Below are 17769 nucleotides of genomic sequence, written 5' to 3'. Positions count from 1 at the left end.
CGTCGTCATCGTCGACGTCGATGACAACAGCCACACCAGGGGGTTACCACGGTGACGTCGTCGACGGCGACAGCCACGCTAGGGGTTACCGTGGTGATGTCGTCGTCGTCAATAGCAACAGCCACGGCAGGAGTTACCACGGTGACGTCGTCGTCGTCGACGGCAACAGCCACGGCAGGGGTTACCACGGTGACTTCGTCGTCGTCGTCAATGGCAACAGCCACGGCAGGGGTTACCACGGCGACGTCGTCGTCAATGGCAATAGCCACGGCAGGGGTTACCACGGTGACTTCGTCGTCGTCGTCAATGGCAACAGCCACGGCAGGGGTTACCACGGCGACGTCGTCGTCAATGGCAACAGCCACGGCAGGGGTTACCACGGCGACGTCGTCTTCGTCGTCGTTAATGTCGTTGATGTGGTGACTCACGGCGGTTTGTTGTACTGATGACGATGATGATGTTCGTGATGACGATGATGCTGACGATGATGATGATGTTGATAATGCTGATGACGATGATGTTGATAATGATGACGACGATGATGTTGATAATGATGACGACGATGATGTTGATGATGACGATGATGATGTTGACGATGACGATGATGACGATGATGTTGACAATGATGACGACGATGATGTTGAGGACGATGATGACGATGATGTTGACAATGACGACGATGATGTTGATGATGACGACGATGTTGACAATGATGACGATGATGTTGACGATGATGACAACAATGTTGACAATGTTGACGATGTTGACGATGATGAAGATGATGACGACGATGATGAGGATGATGTTGATGACGATGACAGTTGACGATGACGACGATGACGATGATGTTGACAATGTTGACGACGATGACGACGACGATGAGGATGATGTTGACGACGACGATGACGATGATGAGGTTGATAGTTGAGACGATGATGACGACGATGATGAGGACGATGTTGACGACGATGACGACGACGACCATGACGATGATTACGATGACGACGATGATGACGACGATGACGTTAATGACGATAACGTTAATGACGATAACGTTGACGACGATGACGACGATGAGGATGATAGCTGAGACGACGATGACGACGATGATGTTGACGACGATGACAATGATAGTTGAGACGATGACGACGACGACGACGACGTCAATGGCGACGTCAACGACGATGCCGCCGTGCCCACTCACGGCGGTTTGCTGTCCACGTCGCACTGCAGCTGCAGCTCGGAGCCTTCCACCGGATTCCCCGCCGGCAACAGGCGGCGGATCGTCACGTCCGGCTTGTCTACAAAGACAAAGGTCCCCCGGGTAGCCTTAACAGACTGTAGGGGCGAGTGCTGGTAGCGAGCACACACAAAGACAAAAGTCCCCCGTGTAGCCTTAACAGACTGTAGGGGCAAGGGCTGTTAGCGAGCACAAAGACAAAGGTCCCCCGTGTAGCCTTAACAGACTGTAGGGGCGAGTGCTGGTAGCGAGCACACACAAAGATAAAGGTCCCCCGTGTAGCCTTAACAGACTGTAGAGGCAAGTGCTGCTAGCGAGCAGCAGCACCTATGAACACACAAAGACAAAGGTCCCCCGTGTAGCCTTAACAGACTGTAGGGGCAAGCGCTGCTAGCGAGCACACACAAAGACAAAGGTCCCCCGTGTAGCCTTAACAGACTGTAGGGGCAAGTGCTGCTAGCGAGCACACACAAAGACAAAGGTCCCCCGTGTAGCCTTAACAGACTGTAGGGGCAAGTGCTGCTAGCGAGCACACACAAAGACAAAGGTCCCCCGTGTAGCCTTAACAGACTGTAGGGGCAAGTGCTGTTAGCGAGCAGCACCACCTGTGAAGGCTACCGGTAACGGCACACGAGGGGGCGGGCGGGTCGCCAGCACCGCGCCCGGCCGCCTTTGTCTCCCCGGTGGCGATGTTTACTACGCGCAGCGCACACCGGGTACTCATTTGAGGCCGAGTCGACCTAGGGGAGGCCCGGGACCGGTTCGGATGATCGTCACTGTGGTGTTGGCAGTGAGCGGGAATCGAACCCGGGTCGCCGGGTTCGTAGCGCAGCGCGCTAACCGCTACACGACCGCTACACGTACACACACACAACAACCGCCATTCGCCACTAAGTGGCGGTGACGTCACCACGACGCTTGTGCCAGGCCATGTGCACCTTGAGACCACGTGAAGTGTCGAACGCCCGCGGGCAGGAGGTCACGGGGCAGACCCAGGTGCCACGGGTCGACTGACTGAGATGACTGGCTGATGCACCACCTGTGCCCCCTACTGTGCCAACCTGCTGTGCTTTAGCCACCCGGCGCTCCGCTCGTTGTTGTGAGCGTCGCTCCTCCGCCCCCCGTTGTTGTTGGAGGGCGACTGCCTCCAACTGCCCAATAGCGTCCTTCACGAGCCTCCTCCACAGAGGGCGATCTTGATACCGCTGGTACCGGTCATCGGCAAGTCCACTCAGCTCCACGTCCTCCTGCACCACGTCACTCCATCTCTTCTCTAGCCCGTGTCGCGCCTGTTTAGCCCCCTCGATCCGGCCGAACAAAAGCTGTTTCGGCATGCGGTGGCTGGGCATGCGGGCTACATGACCCAGCCATCGCAGCCTTGCCTGCCGGAGGAGCTCACCGATGGGACCTTGCCCAGATCTTTCAAAGATTTGTGAGCTCCTCACACAATCCAGTCTGGTTAAACCCAGGATGGATCGTAGGCAGGCCAGCCTAAATGTTTCTAACCGGCGAAGATTTTCCATTAGGGGAGTCCACGTTTCACAAGCATAGAGAAGGGAGGGAATGACCGTGGCCGAGAAGACCTGAAGCTTGCTGCGGAGCGACAGACCAGGTAGCGTCCACACAGCGTTACACAACCTATGAAAAGATATTGCCGCTCGACTGATTCGGAGTGAGACCTCTGCTGTTAAACTGGAGCCGGTCATAAGCACACTGCCCAGGTATGGGAAACTCTCCACTCTCTCCACAACTCCCCCATCACCGATTTGCTGGGGCTGATGGTAAGGCCCCATCTTTTAGTAGCACGCTCCAGTCTCAGCAGCAGCGTCTCCAACTCCTCCTCTGAATGAGCAGCTATTACCAAATCATCGGCATACATAACGTGGTTGAGCAATAGGGAGCCATCCCTTGACCGCACCTGGGCATCGATCAGCCTCCCATTATATCTGTACCATATGGAGATTCCCCCGGTACAGCTATTGAAGGCTTCACGAACTACGTGGTCGAAATAGATGTTAAATAATGTGGGAGCCAGAGGACATCCCTGTCGCACCCCAAGGTGTACAGGGAATGGCTCGGACTCCCGGCCACGTAGTTTTACCCGGGCCCGCTCACCATCATGAAGGTCCTTAATGATCGTGAGCAGAGGGTCCGGTACTCCAAAAGCACGAAGAACAACCCAGAGCCCAGGCCTACTGATGGTATCATAGGCCTTGACCAGGTCAATAAAGCAGAGATGTAGGTCTTGCTGGAATTCCCTACACCTCTGCTGTAGCAGACGGACAGAAAATATGGCATCTGTGCAGGACCACCCTTTCCTGAAACCGCATTGGGGCTCCGCAAGCCTCTCCTCAGCGTGCCTGGCAAGGCGATGTTGAATAATCCTTGCCAGGACCTTTCCCGGCACACTGAGGAGTGAGATGCCCCTGTAGTTGTTACAGTCTGTGCGGTCCCCCTTTTAAAAGAGGGTCCCCCTTTTAAAAGAGGGGGACCACCAGGGCATCCTTCCAATCCTGCGGAACCCGTCCAGTGGTCCAGACTGTTGTTATGATGTCATATAGGGCAGTCTGTGCACAAACGCCACCCTCCCTCAGGTCCGACAAAAAAACCCCTACCCGATACCTCCTCGCGGTGCCGGACGGGCAACTCTGTCGTGGACAGTGCTGTGGGGGGAGGGCCAATTCCGATTGGCTCCTCCCCTCATGGCGTCTGTGACCACCACAGGGGCTAAACGGGGGCTCTGGACGGGTGCGAGGGGCTGGTAACCCCTCCACCTTCAATAAATTACCACGAAACTATGACACATACACACGCACACACATACACACGCACACACATACACACGTACACACATACACACGGGGGCGGGCCCCGAGGGTCACCTCCGGGAGGTGGGCGTGACCGGGGGCGGGGCCCGGGGGGGGGTCACCTCCGGGAGGTGGGCGTGACCGGGGGCGGGGCCCGGGGGGGGGTCACCTCCGGGAGGTGGGCGTGACCGGGGGCGGGGCCAGGGCACGCCGAGGCCTATATAAGCGGCCCGTGTCAAGAAGGCAAAGGCATCGTGAAGACGCGTCAAGAGAAGAAAGTGAAGCGTCCGGTCAGCGTGACCCAGCCAGGAGCCCGCCTGGCTGGGTCACGCCAGTAGCATGCGGACGTCGGTGTAAGAGAGAGAGAGAGAGGGACGGTGTGTGTTAGAGAGAGGAGGTCGGTGGACACCACCGGATGTTAACAGTGTTACAGCGAGCTATAAAATAGCGTTGCCTCCCAAGCAGTTGTGCGTGTGTGTGACTAATTAAGCCCATTGCACACGCGCGCGCACGCACACACATACATACATACGAGTGTGTTGGCGAGTGTGTTGGTGAGTGAGTGTGTTGGTGAGTGTGTTGTCGAGCGTGTTGGTGAGTGTGTTGGTGAGTGAGTGTGTTGGTGAGTGTGTTGGTGAGTGTGTTGGTGAGAGTATTGGTGAATGAGTGTGTTGGTGAGTGAGTGTGTTGGTGAGTGTGTTGGTGAGTGAGTGTGTTGGTGAGTGTGTTGGTGAGAGTATTGGTGAATGAGTGTGTTGGTGAGTGAGTGTGTTGGTGAGTGTTGGTGAGTGAGTGTGTTGGTGAGTGAGTGTGTTGGTGAGTGAATGTGTTGGCGAGTGTGTTGGTGAGTGTGTTGGTGAGTGAGTGTGTTGGTGAGTGAGTGTGTTGGTAATTGAGTGTTTTGGTGAGTGAGTGCGTTGGTGAGTGAGTGTGTTGGTGAGTGTGTTGGTGAGTGTGTTGGTGAGTGTGTTGGTGAGTGTGTTGGCGAGTGTGTTGGTGAGTGAGTGTGTTGGTGAGTGAGTGTGTTGGTGAGTGAGTGTGTTGGTGAGTGAGTGTGTTGGTGAGTGAGTGTGTTGGTGAGTGTGTTGGTGAGTGAGTGTGTTGGTGAGTGTGTTGGTGAGTGTGTTGGTGAGTGAGTGTTGGTGAGTGTGTTGGTGAGTGTGTTGGTAAGTGAGTGTGTTGGTGAGTGTGTTGGTGAGTGAGTGTGTTGGTGAGTGTGTTGGTGAGTGAGTGTGTTGGTGATTGAGTGTGTTGGTGATTGAGTGTGTTGGTGAGTGTGTTGGTGAGTGAGTGTGTTGGCGAGTGTGTTGGCGAGTGTGTTGGTGAGAGAGTGTGTTGGTGAGAGAGTGTGTTGGTGAGTGAGTGTGTTGGTGAGTGAGTGTGTTGGTGAATGTGTTGGTGAGTGAGTGTGTTGGTGAGTGTGTTGGTGAGTGTGTTGGTGAGTGTGTTGGTGAGTGTGTTGGTGAGTGTGTTGGTGAGCGAGCCTCACTCACAGTGCACGGTGAGCGTGACGGAAGACGAGAGCGAGCGTGTTGGTGAGTGTGTTGGTGAGTGAGTGTGTTGGTGAGTGTGTTGGTGAGTGAGTGTGTTGGTGAGTGTGTTGGTGAGTGTGTTGGTGAGTGAGTGTGTTTGTGTGTTGGTGAGTGTGTTGGTGAGTGAGTGTGTTGGTGAGTGAGTGTGTTGGTGAGTGTGTTGGTGAGCGTGTTGGTGAGCGAGTTGGTGAGCCTCACTCACAGTGCACGGTGAGTGTGACGGAGGAGGAGAGCGAGTGTGTTGGTGAGTGTGTTGGTGAGTGTGTTGGTGTGTTGGTGAGTGTGTTGGTGAGTGTGTTGGTGTGTTGGTGAGTGTGTTGGTGAGTGTGTTGGTGAGCGTGTTGGTGAGTGTGTTGGTGAGCGTGTTGGTCAGCGTGTTGGTGAGTGTGTTGGTGTGTTGGTGAGTGTGTTGGTGAGTGTGTTGGTGTGTTGGTGAGTGTGTTGGTGAGTGTGTTGATGAGTGTGTTGGTGAGCGAGCGTCACTCACAGTGCACGGTGAGCGTGACGGAGGAGGAGAGCGAGTGTGTTGGTGAGTGTGTTGGTGAGTGTGTTGGTGAGTGTGTTGGTGAGTGAGTGTGTTGGTGAGTGTGTTGGTGAGCGTGTTGGTGAGCGTGTTGGTGAGCCTCACTCACAGTGCACGGTGAGCGTGACGGAGGAGGAGAGCGAGTGTGTTGGTGAGTGTGTTGGTGAGTGTGTTGGTGAGTGAGTGTGTTGGTGAGTGTGTTGGTGAGTGAGTGTGTTGGTGAGTGTGTTGGTGTGTTGGTGAGTGTTGGTGAGTGTGTTGGTGAGCCTCACTCACAGTGCACGGTGAGTGTGACGGAGGAGGAGAGTGAGTGTGCTGGTGAGTGTGTTGGTGAGTGTGCTGGTGAGTGTGTTGGTGAGTGTGTTGGTGAGTGTGTTGGTGAGTGAGTGTGTTGGTGAGTGTGTTGGTGAGTGTGTTGGTGAGTGTGTTGGTGAGCGTGTTGGTGAGTGTGTTGGTGAGTGTGTTGGTGTGTTGGTGAGTGTGTTGGTGTGTTGGTGCGTGTGTTGGTGAGTGTGTTGGTGAGTGTGTTGGTGAGCGTGTTGGTGAGTGTGTTGGTGAGTGAGTGTGTTGGTGAGTGTGTTGGTGAGTGTGTTGGTGAGCGAGCCTCACTCACAGTGCACGGTGAGCGTGACGGAGGAGGAGAGCGAGTGTGTTGGTGAGTGTGTTGGTGAGTGTGTTGGTGAGTGTGTTGGTGAGTGAGTGTGTTGGTGAGTGTGTTGGTGAGTGTGTTGGTGAGTGAGTGTGTTGGTGAGTGTGTTGGTGAGTGTGTTGGTGAGCGAGCCTCACTCACAGTGCACGGTGAGCGTGACGGAGGACGAGAGCGAGTGTGTTGGTGAGTGTGTTGGTGAGTGTGTTGGTGAGTGAGTGTGTTGGTGAGTGTGTTGGTGAGTGAGTGTGTTGGTGAGTGTGTTGGTGAGTGAGTGTGTTGGTGAGTGAGTGTTGTTGAGTGAGTGTGTTGGTGAGCGTGTTGGTGAGTGAGTGTGTTGGTGAGTGAGTATGTTGGTGAGTGTGTTGGTGAGTGTGTTGGTGAGTGAGTGTGTTGGTGAGTGAGTGTGTTTGTGTGTTGGTGAGTGTGTTGGTGAGTGAGTGTGTTGGTGAGTGAGTGTGTTGGTGAGTGTGTTGGTGAGCGTGTTGGTGAGCGAGTTGGTGAGCCTCACTCACAGTGCATGGTGAGTGTGACGGAGGAGGAGAGCGAGTGTGTTGGTGAGTGTGTTGGTGTGTTGGTGAGTGTGTTGGTGAGTGTGTTGGTGAGTGTGTTGGTGTGTTGGTGAGTGTGTTGGTGAGTGTGTTGGTGAGCGTGTTGGTGAGTGTGTTGGTGAGCGTGTTGGTCAGCGTGTTGGTGAGTGTGTTGGTGTGTTGGTGAGTGTGTTGGTGAGTGTGTTGGTGTGTTGGTGAGTGTGTTGGTGAGTGTGTTGGTGAGCGTGTTGGTGAGTGTGTTGGTGAGTGTGTTGGTGAGTGAGTGTGTTGGTGAGTGTGTTGGTGAGTGAGTGTGTTGGTGAGTGTGTTGGTGTGTTGTGAGTGTGTTGGTGAGTGTGTTGGTGAGCCTCACTCACAGTGCACGGTGAGTGTGACGGAGGAGGAGAGTGAGTGTGCTGGTGAGTGTGTTGGTGAGTGTGCTGGTGAGTGTGTTGGTGAGTGTGTTGGTGAGTGTGTTGGTGAGTGAGTGTGTTGGTGAGTGTGTTGGTGAGTGTGTTGGTGAGTGTGTTGGTGAGTGTGTTGGTGAGCGTGTTGGTGAGTGTGTTGGTGAGTGTGTTGGTGTGTTGGTGAGTGTGTTGGTGTGTTGGTGCGTGTGTTGGTGAGTGTGTTGGTGAGTGTGTTGGTGAGTGTGTTGGTGAGTGTGTTGGTGAGTGAGTGTGTTGGTGAGTGTGTTGGTGAGTGTGTTGGTGAGCGAGCCTCACTCACAGTGCACGGTGAGCGTGACGGAGGACGAGAGCGAGTGTGTTGGTGAGTGTGTTGGTGAGTGTGTTGGTGAGTGAGTGTGTTGGTGAGTGTGTTGGTGAGTGAGTGTGTTGGTGAGTGTGTTGGTGAGTGAGTGTGTTGGTGAGTGAGTGTTGTTGAGTGAGTGTGTTGGTGAGCGTGTTGGTGAGTGAGTGTGTTGGTGAGTGAGTGTGTTGGTGAGTGTGTTGGTGAGTGTGTTGGTGAGTGAGTGTGTTGGTGAGTGAGTGTGTTTGTGTGTTGGTGAGTGTGTTGGTGAGTGAGTGTGTTGGTGAGTGAGTGTGTTGGTGAGTGTGTTGGTGAGCGTGTTGGTGAGCGAGTTGGTGAGCCTCACTCACAGTGCACGGTGAGTGTGACGGAGGAGGAGAGCGAGTGTGTTGGTGAGTGTGTTGGTGTGTTGGTGAGTGTGTTGGTGAGTGTGTTGGTGTGTTGGTGAGTGTGTTGGTGAGTGTGTTGGTGAGCGTGTTGGTGAGTGTGTTGGTGAGCGTGTTGGTCAGCGTGTTGGTGAGTGTGTTGGTGTGTTGGTGAGTGTGTTGGTGAGTGTGTTAGTGTGTTGGTGAGTGTGTTGGTGAGTGTGTTGGTGAGTGAGTGTGTTGGTGAGTGTGTTGGTGAGTGAGTGTGTTGGTGAGTGAGTGTTGTTGAGTGAGTGTGTTGGTGAGCGTGTTGGTGAGTGTGTTGGTGAGTGTGTTGGTGAGTGTGTTGGTGAGTGTGTTGGTGAGCGTGTTGGTGAGTGTGTTGGTGAGTGTGTTGGTGTGTTGGTGAGTGTGTTGGTGTGTTGGTGCGTGTGTTGGTGAGTGTGTTGGTGAGCGTGTTGGTGAGCCTCACTCACAGTGCACGGTGAGTGTGACGGAGGAGGAGAGCGAGTGTGTTGGTGGGTGTGTTGGTGAGTGTGTTGGTGAGTGAGTGTGTTGGTGAGTGTGTTGGTGAGTGTGTTGGTGAGTGAGTGTGTTGGTGAGTGAGTGTTGTTGAGTGAGTGTGTTGGTGAGCGTGTTGGTGAGTGTGTTGGTGAGTGAGTGTTGTTGAGTGAGTGTGTTGGTGAGTGAGTGTGTTGGTGAGTGTGTTGGTGAGTGTGTTGGTGAGTGTGTTGGTGTGTTGGTGAGTGTGTTGGTGAGTGTGTTGGTGAGTGTGTTGGTGAGTGTGTTGGTGAGTGTATTGGTGAGTGTATTGGTGAGTGTGTTGGTGAGTGTGTTGGTGAGTGTGTTGGTGAGTGTGTTGGTGTCTTGGTGAGTGTGTTGGTGAGCGTGTTGGTGAGCGTGTTGGTGAGTGAGTGTGTTGGTGTGTTGGTGAGTGAGTGTGTTGGTGTGTTGGTGAGTGAGTGTGTTGGTGAGTGTGTTGGTGAGTGTGTTGGTGAGTGTGTTGAGTGAGTGTGTTGGTGAGTGTGTTGGTGAGTGTGTTGGTGAGTGTGTTGGTGAGTGTGTTGGTGAGTGTGTTGGTGAGTGTGTTGGTGAGCGTGTTGGTGAGCCTCACTCACAGTGCACGGTGAGTGTGACGGAGGACGGGAGTGAGTGTGTTGGTGAGTGTGTTGGTGAGTGTGTTGGTGAGTGTGTTGGTGAGTGTGTTGGTGAGCGAGCCTCACTCACAGTGCACGGTGAGCGTGACGGAGGACGAGAGTGAGTGTGTTGGTGAGTGTGTTGGTGAGTGTGTTGGTGAGTGAACGAGTTGGTGAGCCTCACTCACAGTGCACGGTGAGTGTGACGGAGGAGGAGAGTGAGTGTGTTGGTGAGTGAGTGTGTTGGTGAGTGAGTGGGTTGGTGAGTGAGTGTGTTGGTGAGTGAGTGTGTTGGTGAGTGAGTGTGTTGGTGAGTGTGTTGGTGAGTGAGTGTGTTGGTGAGTGTGTTGGTGAGCGAGCCTCACTCACAGTGCACGGTGAGTGTGACGGAGGAGGAGAGTGAGTGTGTTGGTGAGTGAGTTGGTGAGTGTGTTGGTGTGTTGGTGAGTGTGTTGGTGAGTGAGCCTCACTCACAGTGCACGGTGAGTGTGACGGAGGACGAGAGTGAGTGTATTGGTGAGTGTGTTGGTGAGTGTGTTGGTGAGCCTCACTCACAGTGCACGGTGAGCGTGACGGAGGAGGAGAGTGAGTGTGTTGGTGAGTGTGTTGGTGAGTGTGTTGGTGAGCCTCACTCACAGTGCACGGTGAGCGTGACGGAGGAGGAGAGTGAGTGTGTTGGTGAGTGTGTTGGTGAGTGTGTTGGTGAGTGTGTTGGTGAGCCTCACTCACAGTGCACGGTGAGTGTGACGGAGGACCAGAGTGAGTGTGTTGGTGAGCGTGTTGGTGAGTGTGTTGGTGAGTGTGTTGGTGAGTGAGTGTGTTGGTGAGTGTGTTGGTGAGCGAGCCTCACTCACAGTGCACGGTGAGCGTGACGGAGGAGGAGAGTGAGTGTGTTGGTGAGTGAGTTGGTGAGTGTGTTGGTGTGTTGGTGAGTGTGTTGGTGAGTGAGCCTCACTCACAGTGCACGGTGAGTGTGACGGAGGACGAGAGTGAGTGTGTTGGTGAGTGAGTGTGTTGGTGAGTGTATTGGTGTGTTGGTGAGTGTGTTGGTGAGTGTGTTGGTGAGCGAGCCTCACTCACAGTGCACGGTGAGCGTGACGGAGGAGGAGAGTGAGTGTGTTGGTGAGTGTGTTGGTGTGTGTGTTGGTGAGCCTCACTCACAGTGCACGGTGAGCGTGACGGAGGAGGAGAGTGAGGGTGTTGGTGAGTGAGTTGGTGAGTGTGTTGGTGAGTGTGTTGGTGAGTGAGTGTGTTGGTGAGTGTGTTGGTGAGTGTGTTGGTGAGCCTCACTCACAGTGCACGGTGAGCGTGACGGAGGAGGAGAGTGAGGGTGTTGGTGAGTGAGTTGGTGAGTGTGTTGGTGTGTTGGTGAGTGTGTTGGTGAGTGTGTTGGTGAGCGAGCCTCACTCACAGTGCACGGTGAGCGTGACGGAGGAGGAGAGTGAGTGTGTTGGTGAGTGTGTTGGTGAGTGTGTTGGTGAGTGTGTTGGTGAGTGTGTTGGTGAGTGTGTTGGTGAGTGTGTTGGTGAGCCTCACTCACAGTGCACGGTGAGTGTGACGGAGGACGAGAGTGAGTGTGTTGGTGAGCGTGTTGGTGAGTGTGTTGGTGAGTGTGTTGGTGAGTGAGTGTGTTGGTGAGTGTGTTGGTGAGCGAGCCTCACTCACAGTGCACGGTGAGCGTGACGGAGGAGGAGAGTGAGTGTGTTGGTGAGTGTGTTGGTGAGTGTGTTGGTGAGTTGGTGAGTGTGTTGGTGAGTGTGTTGGTGAGCCTCACTCACAGTGCACGGTGAGTGTGACGGAGGAGGAGAGTGAGTGTGTTGGTGAGTGTGTTGGTGAGTGTGTTGGTGAGTGTGTTGGTGAGCCTCACTCACAGTGCACGGTGAGTGTGACGGAGGACGAGAGTGAGTGTGTTGGTGAGTGAGTGTGTTGGTGAGTGTATTGGTGTGTTGGTGAGTGTGTTGGTGAGTGTGTTGGTGAGCGAGCCTCACTCACAGTGCACGGTGAGCGTGACGGAGGAGGAGAGTGAGTGTGTTGGTGAGTGTGTTGGTGAGTGTGTTGGTGAGTGTGTTGGTGAGTGTGTTGGTGAGTGAGTGTGTTGGTGAGTGTGTTGGTGAGTGTGTTGGTGAGCCTCACTCACAGTGCACGGTGAGCGTGACGGAGGAGGAGAGTGAGGGTGTTGGTGAGTGAGTTGGTGAGTGTGTTGGTGTGTTGGTGAGTGTGTTGGTGAGTGTGTTGGTGAGCGAGCCTCACTCACAGTGCACGGTGAGCGTGACGGAGGAGGAGAGTGAGTGTGTTGGTGAGTGTGTTGGTGAGTGTGTTGGTGAGTGTGTTGGTGAGTGTGTTGGTGAGTGTGTTGGTGAGTGTGTTGGTGAGCCTCACTCACAGTGCACGGTGAGTGTGACGGAGGACGAGAGTGAGTGTGTTGGTGAGCGTGTTGGTGAGTGTGTTGGTGAGTGTGTTGGTGAGTGAGTGTGTTGGTGAGTGTGTTGGTGAGCGAGCCTCACTCACAGTGCACGGTGAGCGTGACGGAGGAGGAGAGTGAGTGTGTTGGTGAGTGTGTTGGTGAGTGTGTTGGTGAGTTGGTGAGTGTGTTGGTGAGTGTGTTGGTGAGCCTCACTCACAGTGCACGGTGAGTGTGACGGAGGAGGAGAGTGAGTGTGTTGGTGAGTGTGTTGGTGAGTGTGTTGGTGAGTGTGTTGGTGAGCCTCACTCACAGTGCACGGTGAGTGTGACGGAGGACGAGAGTGAGTGTGTTGGTGAGTGTGTTGGTGAGTGAGTGTGTTGGTGAGTGTGTTGGTGAGTGAGTGTGTTGGTGAGCCTCACTCACAGTGCACGGTGAGCGTGACGGAGGAGGAGAGTGAGTGTGTTGGTGAGTGTGTTGGTGAGTGTGTTGGTGAGTGTGTTGGTGAGTGTGTTGGTGAGTGTGTTGGTGAGTGTGTTGGTGAGCCTCACTCACAGTGCACGGTGAGCGTGACGGAGGACGAGAGTGAGTGTGTTGGTGAGTGTGTTGGTGAGCCTCACTCACAGTGCACGGTGAGTGTGACGGAGGACGAGAGTGAGTGTGTTGGTGAGCGTGTTGGTGAGTGTGTTGGTGAGTGTGTTGGTGAGCCTCACTCACAGTGCACTGTGAGTGTGACGGAGGAGGAGAGTGAGTGTGTTGGTGAGTGTGTTGGTGAGTGTGTTGGTGAGCCTCACTCACAGTGCACGGTGAGTGTGACGGAGGACGAGAGTGAGTGTGTTGGTGAGTGTGTTGGTGAGTGTGTTGGTGAGCCTCACTCACAGTGCACGGTGAGTGTGACGGAGGAGGAGAGTGAGTGTGTTGGTGAGCGAGTTGGTGAGCCTCACTCACAGTGCACGGTGAGTGTGACGGAGGACGAGAGTGAGTGTGTTGGTGAGTGTGTTGGTGAGTGTGTTGGTGAGTGTGTTGGTGTGTTGGTGAGTGTGTTGGTGAGTGTGTTGGTGTGTTGGTGAGTGTGTTGGTGTGTTGGTGAGTGTGTTGGTGAGCGAGCCTCACTCACAGTGCACGGTGAGTGTGACGGAGGAGGAGAGTGAGTGTGTTGGTGAGTGTGTTGGTGAGCCTCACTCACAGTGCACGGTGAGTGTGACGGAGGAGGAGAGTGAGTGTGTTGGTGAGTGTGTTGGTGAGCCTCACTCACAGTGCACGGTGAGCGTGACGGAGGAGGAGAGTGAGTGTGTTGGTGAGTGTGTTGGTGAGTGTGTTGGTGAGTGTGTTGGTGTGTTGGTGAGTGTGTTGGTGAGTGTGTTGGTGTGTTGGTGAGTGTGTTGGTGTGTTGGTGAGTGTGTTGGTGAGCGAGCCTCACTCACAGTGCACGGTGTGTGTGACGGAGGAGGAGAGTGAGTGTGTTGGTGAGTGTGTTGGTGAGTGAGTGTGTTGGTGAGTGTGTTGGTGAGTGTGTTGGTGAGTGATCCTCACTCACAGTGCACGGTGAGTGTGACGGAGGAGGAGAGTGAGTGTGTTGGTGAGTGTGTTGGTGGGTGTGTTGGTGAGTGTGTTGGTGAGTGTGTTGGTGAGTGTGTTGGTGAGTGTGTTGGTGTGTTGGTGAGTGTGTTGGTGAGTGTGTTGGTGAGTGAGCCTCACTCACAGTGCACGGTGAGCGTGACGGAGGAGGAGAGTGAGTGTGTTGGTGAGTGTGTTGGTGTGTTGGTGAGTGTGTTGGTGAGTGTGTTGGTGAGTGAGTGTGTTGGTGAGTGTGTTGGTGAGCCTCACTCACAGTGCACGGTGAGTGTGACGGAGGAGGAGAGTGAGTGTGTTGGTGAGTGTGTTGGTGAGTGTGTTGGTGTGTTGGTGAGTGTGTTGGTGAGCCTCACTCACAGTGCACGGTGAGTGTGACGGAGGAGGAGAGTGAGTGTGTTGGTGAGTGTGTTGGTGAGTGTGTTGGTGAGCCTCACTCACAGTGCACGGTGAGTGTGACGGAGGACGAGAGTGAGTGTGTTGGTGAGTGTGTTGGTGAGTGTGTTGGTGAGTGTGTTGGTGAGTGTGTTGGTGAGTGTGTTGGTGAGTGAGCCTCACTCACAGTGCACGGTGAGTGTGACGGAGGAGGAGAGTGAGTGTGTTGGTGAGTGTGTTGGTGTGTTGGTGAGTGTGTTGGTGAGTGTGTTGGTGAGTGTGTTGGTGAGTGAGCCTCACTCACAGTGCACGGTGAGCGTGACGGAGGAGGAGAGTGAGTGTGTTGGTGAGTGTGTTGGTGAGTGTGTTGGTGAGTGTGTTGGTGAGTGTGTTGGTGAGTGTGTTGGTGAGTGAGCCTCACTCACAGTGCACGGTGAGCGTGACGGAGGAGGAGAGTGAGTGTGTTGGTGAGTGAGTTGGTGAGTGTGTTGGTGTGTTGGTGAGTGTGTTGGTGAGTGAGCCTCACTCACAGTGCACGGTGAGTGTGACGGAGGACGAGAGTGAGTGTGTTGGTGAGTGAATGTGTTGGTGAGTGTATTGGTGTGTTGGTGAGTGTGTTGGTGTGTTGGTGAGTGTGTTGGTGAGTGTGTTGGTGAGTGAGTGTGTTGGTGAGTGTGTTGGTGAGTGAGTTGGTGAGTGTGTTGGTGTGTTGGTGAGTGTGTTGGTGAGTGTGTTGGTGTGTTGGTGAGTGTGTTGGTGTGTTGGTGAGTGTGTTGGTGAGCGAGCCTCACTCACAGTGCACGGTGAGTGTGACGGAGGAGGAGAGTGAGTGTGTTGGTGAGTGTGTTGGTGAGCCTCACTCACAGTGCACGGTGAGTGTGACGGAGGAGGAGAGTGAGTGTGTTGGTGAGTGTGTTGGTGAGCCTCACTCACAGTGCACGGTGAGCGTGACGGAGGAGGAGAGTGAGTGTGTTGGTGAGTGTGTTGGTGAGTGTGTTGGTGAGTGTGTTGGTGTGTTGGTGAGTGTGTTGGTGAGTGTGTTGGTGTGTTGGTGAGTGTGTTGGTGTGTTGGTGAGTGTGTTGGTGAGCGAGCCTCACTCACAGTGCACGGTGTGTGTGACGGAGGAGGAGAGTGAGTGTGTTGGTGAGTGTGTTGGTGAGTGAGTGTGTTGGTGAGTGTGTTGGTGAGTGTGTTGGTGAGTGATCCTCACTCACAGTGCACGGTGAGTGTGACGGAGGAGGAGAGTGAGTGTGTTGGTGAGTGTGTTGGTGAGTGTGTTGGTGTGTTGGTGAGTGTGTTGGTGAGTGTGTTGGTGAGTGTGTTGGTGTGTTGGTGAGTGTGTTGGTGAGTGTGTTGGTGAGTGAGCCTCACTCACAGTGCACGGTGAGCGTGACGGAGGAGGAGAGTGAGTGTGTTGGTGAGTGTGTTGGTGTGTTGGTGAGTGTGTTGGTGAGTGTGTTGGTGAGTGAGTGTGTTGGTGAGTGTGTTGGTGAGCCTCACTCACAGTGCACGGTGAGTGTGACGGAGGAGGAGAGTGAGTGTGTTGGTGAGTGTGTTGGTGAGTGTGTTGGTGTGTTGGTGAGTGTGTTGGTGAGCCTCACTCACAGTGCACGGTGAGTGTGACGGAGGAGGAGAGTGAGTGTGTTGGTGAGTGTGTTGGTGAGTGTGTTGGTGAGCCTCACTCACAGTGCACGGTGAGTGTGACGGAGGACGAGAGTGAGTGTGTTGGTGAGTGTGTTGGTGAGTGTGTTGGTGAGTGTGTTGGTGAGTGTGTTGGTGAGTGTGTTGGTGAGTGAGCCTCACTCACAGTGCACGGTGAGTGTGACGGAGGAGGAGAGTGAGTGTGTTGGTGAGTGTGTTGGTGTGTTGGTGAGTGTGTTGGTGAGTGTGTTGGTGAGTGTGTTGGTGAGTGAGCCTCACTCACAGTGCACGGTGAGCGTGACGGAGGAGGAGAGTGAGTGTGTTGGTGAGTGTGTTGGTGAGTGTGTTGGTGAGTGTGTTGGTGAGTGTGTTGGTGAGTGTGTTGGTGAGTGAGCCTCACTCACAGTGCACGGTGAGCGTGACGGAGGAGGAGTGTGAGTGTGTTGGTGAGTGAGTTGGTGAGTGTGTTGGTGTGTTGGTGAGTGTGTTGGTGAGTGAGCCTCACTCACAGTGCACGGTGAGTGTGACGGAGGACGAGAGTGAGTGTGTTGGTGAGTGAGTGTGTTGGTGAGTGTATTGGTGTGTTGGTGAGTGTGTTGGTGTGTTGGTGAGTGTGTTGGTGAGTGTGTTGGTGAGTGAGTGTGTTGGTGAGTGTGTTGGTGAGTGAGTTGGTGAGTGTGTTGGTGTGTTGGTGAGTGTGTTGGTGAGCCTCACTCACAGTGCACGGTGAGCGTGACGGAGGAGGAGAGTGAGTGTGTTGGTGAGTGTGTTGGTGAGTGTGTTGGTGAGTGAGTGTGTTGGTGAGTGTGTTGGTGAGTGTGTTGGTGTGTTGGTGAGTGTGTTGGTGGGTGTGTTGGTGAGTGAGTGTGTTGGTGAGTGTGTTGGTGAGCCTCACTCACAGTGCACGGTGAGTGTGACGGAGGAGGAGAGTGAGTGTGTTGGTGAGTGTGTTGGTGAGTGTGTTGGTGAGTGTGTTGGTGAGTGAGTGTGTTGGTGAGTGTGTTGGTGAGCCTCACTCACAGTGCACGGTGAGCGTGACGGAGGAGGAGAGTGAGTGTGTTGGTGAGTGTGTTGGTGAGTGTGTTGGTGAGTGTGTTGGTGAGTGTGTTGGTGAGTGTGTTGGTGAGTGAGCCTCACTCACAGTGCACGGTGAGCGTGACGGAGGAGGAGTGTGAGTGTGTTGGTGAGTGAGTTGGTGAGTGTGTTGGTGTGTTGGTGAGTGTGTTGGTGAGTGAGCCTCACTCACAGTGCACGGTGAGTGTGACGGAGGACGAGAGTGAGTGTGTTGGTGAGTGAGTGTGTTGGTGAGTGTATTGGTGTGTTGGTGAGTGTGTTGGTGTGTTGGTGAGTGTGTTGGTGAGTGTGTTGGTGAGTGAGTGTGTTGGTGAGTGTGTTGGTGAGTGAGTTGGTGAGTGTGTTGGTGTGTTGGTGAGTGTGTTGGTGAGCCTCACTCACAGTGCACGGTGAGCGTGACGGAGGAGGAGAGTGAGTGTGTTGGTGAGTGTGTTGGTGAGTGTGTTGGTGAGTGAGTGTGTTGGTGAGTGTGTTGGTGAGTGTGTTGGTGTGTTGGTGAGTGTGTTGGTGGGTGTGTTGGTGAGTGAGTGTGTTGGTGAGTGTGTTGGTGAGCCTCACTCACAGTGCACGGTGAGCGTGACGGAGGAGGAGAGTGAGTGTGTTGGTGAGTGTGTTGGTGAGTGTGTTGGTGAGTGTGTTGGTGATCCTCACTCACAGTGCACGGTGAGTGTGACGGAGGAGGAGAGTGAGTGTGTTGGTGAGTGTGTTGGTGAGTGTGTTGGTGTGTTGGTGAGTGTGTTGGTGAGTGTGTTGGTGAGTGTGTTGGTGATCCTCACTCACAGTGCACGGTGAGTGTGACGGAGGAGGAGAGTGAGTGTGTTGGTGAGTGTGTTGGTGAGCCTCACTCACAGTGCACGGTGAGTGTGACGGAGGACGAGAGTGAGTGTGTTGGTGAGCGTGTTGGTGAGTGTGTTGGTGAGTGTGTTGGTGAGCCTCACTCACAGTGCACTGTGAGTGTGACGGAGGAGGAGAGTGAGTGTGTTGGTGAGTGTGTTGGTGAGTGTGTTGGTGAGCCTCACTCACAGTGCACGGTGAGTGTGACGGAGGACGAGAGTGAGTGTGTTGGTGAGTGTGTTGGTGAGTGTGTTGGTGAGCCTCACTCACAGTGCACGGTGAGTGTGACGGAGGAGGAGAGTGAGTGTGTTGGTGAGCGAGTTGGTGAGCCTCACTCACAGTGCA

The 17769-nt window shown here is 54.2% G+C and overlaps 1 protein-coding gene across 1 annotated transcript in view; it reads right to left on the bottom strand.

The window, feature by feature from the left end:
* Positions 1–1181: 1181 nt before the first annotated feature.
* Positions 1182–17769, bottom strand: part of LOC116955904 (cell adhesion molecule 2-like) — a 70260-nt gene continuing 53672 nt past the window's right edge. Inside the window, exon 6 of the mRNA XM_076053696.1 lies at positions 1182–1301. Coding sequence (XP_075909811.1) covers positions 1201–1301 — 101 coding nt within the window. The 3' untranslated portion in view covers positions 1182–1200. The remainder of the gene's footprint in view (positions 1302–17769) is intronic.

The sequence above is a fragment of the Petromyzon marinus genome, chromosome 62 (assembly GCF_048934315.1).
Source record: "Petromyzon marinus isolate PM22_M1 ecotype Great Lakes invasive population chromosome 62, UKy_Petmar_22M1.pri1.0, whole genome shotgun sequence".
Taxonomy (NCBI): domain Eukaryota; kingdom Metazoa; phylum Chordata; class Hyperoartia; order Petromyzontiformes; family Petromyzontidae; genus Petromyzon; species Petromyzon marinus.
This window is presented reverse-complemented; position numbering and strand designations above follow the sequence as displayed.